This window comes from Eurypyga helias, unplaced genomic scaffold, assembly GCF_000690775.1.
Source record: "Eurypyga helias isolate BGI_N326 unplaced genomic scaffold, ASM69077v1 scaffold46047, whole genome shotgun sequence".
Taxonomy (NCBI): domain Eukaryota; kingdom Metazoa; phylum Chordata; class Aves; order Eurypygiformes; family Eurypygidae; genus Eurypyga; species Eurypyga helias.
Window position 1 is genome coordinate 1,436 of NW_010260664.1, and position 11,362 is coordinate 12,797.

Below are 11,362 nucleotides of genomic sequence, written 5' to 3' on the forward strand. Positions count from 1 at the left end.
CTCCTGTTTGTTACACAGGGGGCTGCAAACACCAGTGGTTGTAACATTATTTATGTCATTTATGTCATTTGTTTGCTTTTATTCTGCCCTCACCAATGTGCATCCTGGCTGTCAGCGTAAAAAGAAATCCAACTGGACGTGACAGTACTTGGGGTTATTTGAGGAAGGCTGTGCAGGGGTGAAAAGACTTTTCTGTGCATTCAGGTCAGGTGGAGGTTTGGATAGAGAAAAAGGAATGCTCAGAGTGAACAGTTAGACCTTTCTGCTTGTGTCCTTTTATGATTCATTTGGTTCATGAAAGGTTTGGGTGCCTTTGAAGTGCCTGCAGCGTGAGGGGAGCTCGCTTTCCCTGCCTTTGGAAGTGAGCAGGAGGGAGCAAGGGGGAGGTCATCTCTCCCCAGCAAAGCAGGGCTGTGAAGAGAAGGGTATAAACAGAGAGGGCTGGGCCCGTTTGAAGTCTTTACTGCGCTGCATGAGATATTTGAAATTCAGGCAAAAGGCTATGTTGGTAGTAAATTTGGAGGGTCGAGGAGCAAGGGCCCAAGTAAAAACTGGACTGCACAGCTGGGGAAGGCAGAAGGACTGTGCCTGCTGTTGGGACGGCAGGCTGGCACTTGCAGGTTGGTGCAGGACCAGGATGGAGTGAATTTCTGGTTTGTGGACATTTTCACAGAAGGCTGTTTCTACACACCACTGTTTCTAAAGGGTTTTTTCCCCCTTTTTTAGTTTTTCTTTTTTTTTTTTCCCTTTCATTTAGGGGGTGGTGTGGGTCATACAGGAAATTTCATTTGAGTACAATGAAAGGAGCCCACAGACTTGTTGTTAAAATGGGTGAGAGAGATGTAGAAGTTAAAAAATCACTCCCCTGTACTGGCTTTCATCAAGCCAGTGATAAATGGGTCTTGCATTCCTACTGGGCCAGGTTTGAAACCAACAGCTCAGCGGTGAGGGCAGGGAAAGAAAAGCCAGCTAAGCAAAACAGTGCAGCTGACACCCTCAGAGAGGCTCAGCTATTTACTGCTTTTCTGTTATTTGTGTACAGACACCTAAAAGTAACCGCTGCAGATGCCCTGCTTCATTTTCTTCTATTGAATGTATTACTAAGAACTGGAAGGGGTGGGGAAAAAAAGTTGCTCTCTTCTCATTTGAAGCTGGATCATCTTAGCACTTCAATCCATTGCATCCTTCCCCTTTCCTTTCTCCTCGCAGCAATATCCGTTGCTTCAAGATCGACCAGCCCTCGGCCGGTGATGCTTCGGGAGCGCCGGCGGTGTGGAGTCACGGTTACACGGAAGCCTCGGGCGTCAAGAACAAGTACGACCTGGCGTGGGTTATATCGTAGGAGCATCCGAGCAGCGTAGCGCCTCTGCTCTGATACAAAGAAACCCTTCTTCCAGTGAAAGTTTTGGGGGCGTTTTGGGCCTCACGGAGGTAGAGGCCATGCCATGACTCTCTGTTTGTATACTGGGCCCCTGCCTGGCTCCCCGCTTCGGTCTTTGTTAGGGAAGTTGCTAAGATACAAGTGTAGCCGACAGGTTTTGTCTGTGCAAGACTCTGTACTTGCAAAATCTCTGCGTGTTTAAAAGCATTTTCCTCTTTGCAAAAGCTGCTTTATCTTCCACCAAAGGATGTTTACCAAGCAAATCGGAGATACTAAAGGAAGAGGCAGAATGGCCAAAACTCTGAATATTCATAGTGTGCAGAGCTCCTGTGACTAAGGCAGCACTTGACAAATAAAGTGCCGAGAGCCTGCTAGTCTCTGCGTTGCTGGCAATGTGATGAGTCTTTCTTTGTTCCTTAAATACCTTTTTAGAAATCTTCTGCTACCTAGGTTTCCATAGCAAGTGCCAGCAGGCCTCTGCTTACTGTTAACTGATGGAAGGCGCAGCTTGGTCATCAGCGTGTTAAATCACAAGGATGGCTTTTGGAGGAGCGAGTGCACTTTAAACTGATGTTGCTTCAGAGATACTTTCCCCCCCTTTCTATAAATAAGGGACTTGTTCATGTGCTGAAAAGGAGGAAGAATCCTTAGGGCTTGGCTTGAACTTCCAGTATAGTTCTCTCCCCATCTGAGTGCTGTTGATGGGCCTGAGACTTCTCCACACCCCACAAAGCAATCCCGAAATGCCTGTGAACTAGCTGTCAGACTGGGCTGCATCGTGCTGGTCAGAATGCCAAGGTGAGAAACTAGCAGTGGGTAACGACCTCGGTGTTCTCTTCTTCTGCTTTTTCACTAGGCTGTGTGTGGCAGCGCTCTCGGCCAATAACTTCTGTGACAACCGGGAGGCGCTTTACGGTGTTTTTGATGGCGACCGCAACGTGGAGGTGCCGTATCTGCTGCAGTGCACCATGAGCGACATCTTAGCGGAAGAGCTGCAGAAAACAAAAAATGAGGAGGAATACATGATCAACACTTTCACTGTTATGCAGAGGTGAGTCTTGGATCTGAAGCCTTTTTACCTTGCTGTGTGCTCCCTGGGCAGTTTGTTTGCTTTTGAGTCAGGCGCCTGCTCTTCTTGCTTCAAAAAAATGCGAGAGAGGGGGAAAAGGCCTTGATATCTGGCTACGGTGTTTGCTATTATTATTTTGTGAACATCGCGCTCTGTTCTTTTCAGGTATGGGGAGAAAAACCCCAAGGTCTCCCACCCAAACGAGAAAAAACCCCACCACCTGCAGAGTTATGCAATGCTCATGACTTAGTGGTGGGCGGAGGTTCACTCTTTTCTGGTACCTTCTTTAAGTCTTAACGATGCACATCGGCCGTAACCGTGTCCGTAGTATGGATCTCCTGATCATCTTTTAAACCCCTTTACTACTACTGGCTGCAAAGCCTGGACCGATCCTTTCTGTTTCTCTGTACCAATTCAGGTTATTTAAGGCTACCCAAATACTTAAAATATTTAGTCTGACTCCTTAAAAACATCTACCTCCTGTCATCCCTTTGGCCTTAGAATATGATTGGAGCAGGACCCATCCAAAGGGATGGCGGAGCGATAGCTATGAGTGTAGTAGTAGCTCTGTGTAGCGGTTTGGAAACCTGCGTGCAGGCTGTTCTTGACAGGAGAAAAGAAATTGTGCCCGGGGAGACAGCGAGGGAAGGAGGAGTACGAAGGGAATTGAACAAAGGAGAACGAAGAGGTCAGGGAAACAAAGGGGAAAGCAAATAAGCAGCTTAGAGACTAAGGAAATGGATCGAGTTAAAAGCAGTGTTGCGGATGATCGTTCGATTGCTGCACCATTGGAAAGGCAAAATACTCAGGTTCTGGTATCTGGGAAGGAGACGGAAGCAGTAGGGTGGGTATCGAACCTTACAAACGCAACAGAGAGAACATTTCCTGCCCACAAATGCTTGTAACAGCGCCTCAGGCCAGGAGCTGAGAAGGTGGTTGCCATATACTTAAAATACACAAAAATAATAACAAATCTGAGTATCGAAAGTACTTAAGAGGTTTTGTTTACTACTAATGCAATTTCACAGGAACGTGGCATTCCTACAAAAAGCTGCCTTTTATTTTTTTCTTTTGGTCTCGAGTCAAACTAAGCCAACTGCTTCTTTGCCGAACTGGAAAAGGTCTTCATTCCACTTGCATTTAACCATTTGCCGAGGAGCATTACAGACGGTACGCGGCGCTCCTGAAGCACGTTCTTAAAAAGGAAAATAACAAAGGGCGCTGAAGCGTCGTTACAATCTTCATTGTGCCTTCTCTCCCCAGATTTTTCAGTCAGAAGTTCTTGCCAGCTGTACCTGGCCTTAATATAAATTTCAGGAACCCCTATAATTACCTTTCTAATTACTGTCATTCCTAATTACTACAGGAGAATGCCCTGATAAACAAGACACTTGGAAGGATGGATGTTGTTTCGCAATCAAGTACTGACAGGAACTTAGATTCTAGTGACAGGGTTCTGAAAACCTCAGTTTTATTCATACTTTTGTCTCTGACTCCTGCTAAAACAGCAGCCTCCTATGTATGTAAGAACCTATTCAACAGGTTAGCAACTGGCAGGGTAAATGAAAAGTGTGCCTTCTGACAGTGGAGTTAAGAGCCACTGTGCGTTTTGGTCATCATGTGATGCTTTAAAAGCATTATTCTGAAGGCATCGCAAAATAGGGGATCTCTGCCCTTCTCTTTTTGCTCAAAATAGAGTTTTTACAGTTAAAATCAGTATTTTTATAGCAAAATCTGTAGCTTCAGAAGCCAAAGAACCAGCTGTATAATATGAAGCCCCTTTTTAAGCTCTACCTGTACTCATTTAATAGTCCTCCGTACTTTTCTAACCCTCTGTTTCCCTCAATCTGACCTTTAAACAAATGCCCTTAAGCTGCGGAGGAAGACACAGCTGTGCACCTTGTAAAAGCACAAAGATTCTTTGGTTTGTTGTGCTCTCAAATGGAGCAGATTTGAGTATCTGCATACGTGTAAATAGCACACTGCCTGGAAGCTGCACGTGCTTTCTCTGCAGCGCTGCCGTCGTGTCACAGCCTTCCGCGGAGATTTCTGTTTCTGTCCCAGGGATCCAACAGTCAGTGCCTGTGGCTGCAGAACAGCGGCTGTTTCTCAGTCGTACCCGTAATGCTTGTTTTCCAATTAAGGAACAATCATCGTTTTGTTTAAATTCCAGGAAACTTGGAACAGCTGGACAGAAACTTGGAGGCTCTGCTGTCCTTTGCCATATAAAACACGATCCCATGGACCCTGGTGGATGCTTCACGCTGACCTCAGCAAACGTGGGGAAGTGCCAAACCGTTCTCTGCCGGAATGGGAAACCTCTGCCTTTGTCCAGGTGTTACGCGATGAGCTGTGAAGAAGAGCTGAAGAGGATTAAGCAGCACAAGGCCATTATCACGGAGGTTAGAGAACAGTTAGGGACTGTTGCAACTTGCTGCTGCCTTGGAGAGTGTTTGCACAGCGGTGCGTGGAATTCCATGCCAATAGTAGTAACCTCAAAGAGGTAGCGCTCATGGTATGGTTCCAGGGTTGCACTTTTCCTTTCAGGGTGATTCATAGCATGCGGTCGAGTTGCTTTTCCCTCCCATTGCCATGCTGGATGTTGGTTAGCTTCGGAGTGAGCAGCTGGGAGTGTGTTGGCCTTGAAACAGGAGAGCAGGCACCCTCCTCCTAATGGGGTGAGGATTGGCCGTGCTGGAGCTGTCAGGAAGAACCTCTCCAATGGAAAAGGATGAGAGGGCAGAGCACTTGGAGCAATGCCGTCCTTCCCTTAGGAGACTCCTTGCTCCTGGCAGACTGACTTTGCTGTCTGAGCTCCAGCATTCGCAGAGTTGCCCTTTGACAGGTGGCTCTGGAAGAGAGCACTTGCCCGAAAGAAAAACCCATCCTGGGCTCAGCTGAACCACGAGAGAGGAGAAGACTCTTTGTTCCCTTCGTACAAGCTTGAAGCCACCGCTGTCAGTTTCGCTTTGCCTTGTGCGACGCGCGCGCAGGGACAGATAAACACCGAATCCTCCTAATGGCAGAGGAAAGGGCCCGTGAGCAGGGGGTGCGCGTGTGTGTAGGGGGGTGCACGTGGGGGTGTGGAGTAAGTCACGTGCCTGTCGACCTTGCCAGGGAAAGGTGACGACTGGGATCTCAAACGTGGTAGGTTGGAAGGGAGTCGCTCCAACGTAGCATGCATCACCGCGGCACGCTCGCCGTGTTGTTCCGTAGAGGGAAAGGGACAGTTCTGCGCTGCATCTCAGGATGACTCACTGATTTTGTGCACGTTTGATGGCTTATCACTGCTGTCAGCCTTCTAATGGGGAAGTTAACAAGCCGACAAGGTTTTTGTTTTTTGTTTTTTTTTTTTTAACTGAGTGTTTTTGAAGGGGAAGCTTTTTTTTTAGTCTTGGTTCGCTTTCCTGTGGTTATCTGCTTTATAATAACCACTGCAGCCATCAGCTGGACCAAATGCGTGTAAATCCTCACCCTTGTTGTTCTCGAACACACAATTAGCAGGGTGCAGCTCTCCCCAGCAGGCTGACAGATAGCCAGGCTTGCTGTTTCAGACACTTGCTCTGCTGTTCTGGCATCTTGGATTCTAACCAGGATTTGGACGTGGCTGGGATTTACTTCTCAAATCCATCCATTTTTACTGATGTTTTTCTCTGTAGATATTACTCCTCCTCCCCCTGGAAATGTCGTATCTAAGTGGAAGCGTAATAAGTAATTGGGGCATGTAAAACCATCTCACTACAACTCAGCTGGCTGAGAAATGCAGACTTGCTCTCTGCTGCGTTTGCCTTGCACGCTTCCTTTACAGTCTTGTTTTGTTTTTTTGAAATGAACTTTGGTTTCCAAAGTGATGAGCCAAGACGAAACCAACGATTGTTACAGCTGCAAGCGAAGAGCCCTAACTGAATGACCTGCCCCTGCATCAAGCGGGGCTGTGTGTGGCTTCGCCCTGCGTACAGCCAGATACCGTGGGCGGAGGAGGGATAAGTCTGACTCACTGGTAAAACATTAGTCCAGTTGGCTCTCGCAGCTGCAGGAGCGGAATAGATGGCTCTTTGTTGCAGACTTCTGCTTTGTTGGCCTGTGCATAGGTGATGCTGATGACACATCGGCAGGGTGCGGGAGGCGTAGCGCAGCATTGCAAACCAGCCATTGCTGTGCTCTCATCCCAGCTCTGTCACCTCCTTGCAGGTCGCTCCGCTTTTCCAACTTCGTGTCTGTAAATGTGGCAGCGTTAGGGGTACAGCAAAGATGGCCATCGGGAGACACGGGTGCTGTGCGTCTCTCTCTGCTCCGTTTCCAATTTCCTGTCCTTTCTCATTACAGGACGGCAAAGTGAATGGTGTGACGGATTCAACAAGAATCTTGGGTTACACCTTCCTTCACCCAAGCGTTGTGCCGCGTCCTCACGTCCAATCCATCACCTTAACCCCGCAAGATGAGTTCTTCATTCTGGGAAGCAAGGGGCTGTGGGACAGCCTCTCGATGGATGAAGCAGTGGAGGCAGTCAGGAACGTGCCCGACGCGTTGGCAGCCGCGAAGAAGCTTTGCACTTTGGCCCAGAGTTACGGCTGCAACGACAGCATCAGCGCTGTCGTGGTTCAGCTCAACGTGACGGAGGACAGCTTCTGCTGCTGTGAACTTAATGGGGTCCCACCCCCCAGCCCAGGCATTTTCCCCCAGTCTGTCAACGTGGTCATCAAGGACAGGCCGACGGATGCGCTCGGGATGCCATCTTCGAGCAGCGGCATGGCTTCGGAGATCAGCAGCGAGATCTCCACCTCCGAAATGAGCAGTGAGGTCGGCTCCACGGGCTCTGACGAGCCGCCCCCGGTAACAGCCCGGCCTACCCGGGGGAGCAGCGCTGCATGCTCCACCCCATCTGCCTGTCCAATTCTTTCCAACGGCAGCTCTCCAGCGCCACCTTCTCCAGCGCCTTCTCCGACAACGGCCTTGACAGCGATGACGAGGAGCCGATCGAGGGGGTGTTCACCAATGGCAGCCGCGTGGAAGTGGAGGTGGACATCCACTGCAGCCGAGTGAAGGAGAAGCAGCTTCTCCACGTGCCGGTGGAAGCCAGCGACGAAGGTATCGTCATCAGTGCCAACGAAGACGAGACCGGCCTTCCCAGGAAAGCTGAATATTCTGCCACGGGCACAATCGGGCGCCGGCGGGGCAATGGTTCCGTGGCGCCACACGAGAGGAGCCATAACTTAATTGAAGTTGCGACGGATGCACCGCTCAGAAAAACGGGGGGCTACTTTGCTGCTCCAGCGCAGCCCGATCCCGACGACCAGTTCATCATCCCACCAGAGCTGGAAGAAGAAGTCAAGGAGATTATGAAGCAGCACCAGGAACAACAACAGCAGCAGCAGCAGCGGCAGTACCCGATGGACCACCTGGCAGACTATTACGACACACCGCTATGACCCACTCTATTTACTGCTCAGAAATGAGCTAGCTAACGTGGAGACTTGAGTGTGGGACCCAGTGGGCTCGCATTACAGCAGGGGTTTTCCTTATCCTTTTCCTTTATATACTTCCTTTTCCTTATCCTGCCACTACAGATAACTGCAGCTTTTCAGTTTGTTAGGTTTAATATTCATTGACTTTCTTCTAGAGACGCTTGACCGGTAAAGTTTAAAATAGTTAACCTTCCCTTAACATATCAAGTGTAAAAACAAACAAAAACAAACAAACAAAAAATCTAAAGAAATAATAAAAAGGTTTAATATATTGCTGAGAAACAGATGATGATGTAATATTTTTTAAAAAGGCTTGTTTGTTTTGTTTGAAAAGCAGGGCAGTAGCCAGTGCTAAATGATTTAAGTAATATTGTAATACTGTATTTCTTCGAGAGAAAAGGCTTTTTTTGGTCTTGAAAATGATAGACATTTGTAGAATATGGAGACTAACTCCTAGGAGTTGCTTTTACTCTTTCAGGTGACTTAAGTCACTGAGATTCACTAATTTTCTCTGAGAGAACAGTTGATTGGGGAATTCCTGTAAATAGCTCAGTGTTGTATAGTGACGCTTCCATGTTTTGTAGCCTTGGCATTAAGGACACAACCCGAAAAATCGATCCGTTTTTTTCTTAAGCGACTCTCTGGGCCATCCGTGGTCGCCGAGCGTAGCGGACCGAGCGGCTGCGTACGAGGTAGCAGGAGCCGAGGTGGCGTTAGGCCGTTTAAAGCAACCCACTTTTTCCTCCAGCCTCTTTCTTTCCTTGCTTTCACAGACACGTTTCGTTTGTGTTCCTTACTGCTGCCACAACCAGCATGATTGTATAGAGCTCATTTCCTGTAGGACATTTACATACCGAGAGTTATATTAAAGCCGAATGCACAGATGAACATGTCATAATTTTTGTTATAATAAATATGAAATTTACACCCGATGTCTGCTTTCCTGCCCGAATAGCTGAGCGCCGGCGCTTTTCCTCCTTGCGGTGGTCCCTCAGCGTGTTCGGCTCCATCACGTTTATACAGTAACGGCAGAAGCTCACGTGTCCTTTTAGAATTTAAAGGCCATGCAAAATGGCCTTTAAAAGATACGACACAACTCTCTGAAGAATTGACCTGTTCCTTCTTTCTTTCTGGCTGCTAATTCAGCACTGCTGATTGGTTCTTTGCCACAACATTGATAAGGCCAGAAGACCGAAGAGGAGCGGTGCTCCGGCTCTGTCCCACTGGGCCTGAGTAACTGAAGATAGAAAGAGATGATGAAGGGATAAGGCGGGCTAAGAAAAGGGAGAAAGAAAACACTGGATACGGAGAGAAGAGGGGGAAAACAGGAGAAGGTGAGAAAGTGAAGTCAAAGCTCCTCAGGTAAATTCAGATTTGCTGGGATGTGTCGAGTGAACACGAGTTCAATGGCAGTTTGACTTTGGTAGCAAAAGGGCGGTTTTGGTTATTCCTGTGGGAAAGGAGCAGCACCCTTTTTCAATATTGCCTCCAACCAACTGCTACTTCACGGGGTCATAGAATGGTTTGGTTTGGAAGGGACCTTAAAGATCATCTTGTCGCTCTTCAGAAAGCTGGATTAGTGTGTGATCGTGACAGTGTCTTGCTCCTGCTTGACATTTGGTCTGTATCGTGGGAGAGGCCTGCGGTAAGAGGCTCTTGTCCTTACTCTGCTGTAGGGTGAGATAGCCAAGTTGGGGCAGGATTGCTGTTAATGAGATTTTGAGCTGCTTTTCTTTAAATGAGAGTATCAGCAGAGGAGAAACACGACAACGCCTGGTTTGTAACGTGTTCGTGGCGCTGCCTACTGCAGATCTAGAATGCTGTACTTTATTGTAATTTGAGCTTCAAAAATGCCTCTTTCTTAAAGCAAACTTATTAAATAACGTATTTAAAAAACCAGAAAGTTTATGGTTTATTAGCTAGTAACCCTTAGGTGTTCTTTGGTAAGCGGTTTGTATACTCCAGATTTTGTTAAATGATTAATTTTCCTTGGTGTCCTCAGAAAGTATTTTTTCCCGTTTTGTTCGGATGTTGCTTCAGGCTGAAGGTGATGACTAGCGAGGACAAATGATTAGAAGTTTGGGGTTTCCTGAGCAAGCTGGAAAATTCTCTGTGCCTTAAAAAAAAAAAGGCAATTCTCTTCCACGTAGCACCCGCTGCCAGCAGAGGAGTCGCCTTGCTGCCGCCGTCTGCTGTCTCTGTCCGTGATCGGGCGCCCCCCGTATACCGTACATGTGGTACTCCAAAGAGGGGAGCAGAGGTCAGAGTAGGGACAGAAGAGGAACCGTTTCATATGAGCTAAACCTCAGCCCAGCACTGAGACCCTGCTGTACCCTTTTCTCGTGGGAGTAGGAGTACTGCACGCAGGCTGCATAAAGATCTTCCCTTCTTTTAAGGGACAAACTCCAAGAACCCGCCAGCCCTCGTGGCATTGGCAGCTTACGGGCAGTTGGTGCGGTTTCTCTGCTTGTGCCCTTACCTTGACCTAGGTGGTCAAAAGTGACAGCCCGCCAAAGCCCGACGCTTCCAGCGTGGTACCTTTTCCAAAGGTAACAGCTGTATGCTGGGGGTGGGGCTTCTGTAGCATCAAAGCGACAGGGTTTTGGCTGAGGAGCTGTACCTTTGGATTTCTGGGCTGTCTGAAGAAGACATTTGTTGTAGTAGCCCTTTTTAACCGTTCGTGATGTGAAGGATTGATGCGTTCATAGGGGCAACCGTCCCTTTATGGGGCTTTCCGTACCGTGCTGAAGTAGATCCGTAGGCTTGGGCTGGGGGCATCTTTGGAAAGTTTAGCATTTACTTTTAAACAAGGGCAAAGTGTATTATATAAAGGTTGTGGCTTTAAACCGGCACGTGGAAAACAAGGTACAGTTCTTGTAACTCGTGGCTTTTCTGGACACCGCTGTCCCCCTTCACACATGGGGGTCGGTATGTTCTTGCCTCGTGAGGACTGAGGCTGAAGTCCTGGATTTCCTCGAGGCACGTTACTGTCGTACGTGGGTTTATGATTAACGTGCACGGTAGATTTTACACAATTTTGACCTACTGGGAACTGTGTGACTCGAACAGAGAAGTGGATTTGTTTGCAGAACTTGACGGCTGTGGCGGGGGCAAAGGTTGGGGGCTAGGAAGTCAGGCTTTCGACCGGGGAAAACGTAGAGCCACGTTACCTTTGTAATCAAACCGCTCGTGTCCTTTGAAGCTTGCCGACAGCCGTAGCTGAGACGAGCAGAAATGCACGGACAGGAGGAGGTAGATGGCTGGGGGCAGGAAAATGAACATATTCACGTTATTTCCTGGAAGATAATTTTAAATAGGAAGCGATGATGGTATTGCAAAGTCACCGAGTTGCTTATGTGCTTGTAAACGCTAGCCCGTTTTTGTGGCGTAAAGGCCTTTTTCCTCGCTTTCTGCCATAGCGCTCCGACGTAACGCACGTTCTTGGGC

General features: G+C 48.1%; 1 protein-coding gene across 1 annotated transcript; it reads left to right on the forward strand.

The window, feature by feature from the left end:
* Positions 1-1,209: 1,209 nt before the first annotated feature.
* LOC104512206 (PH domain leucine-rich repeat-containing protein phosphatase 1-like) lies at positions 1,210-8,847 on the forward strand (the record flags this gene model as incomplete). Its single annotated transcript, XM_010155095.1, is given in 5 exon segments — positions 1,210-1,314; positions 2,238-2,432; positions 4,624-4,852; positions 6,777-7,281; positions 7,284-8,847. Coding segments are annotated over 5 exon segments (1,630 nt in total), but the record flags the coding sequence as incomplete, so codon positions are not given.
* Between the last annotated feature and the right edge of the window lie 2,515 nt (positions 8,848-11,362).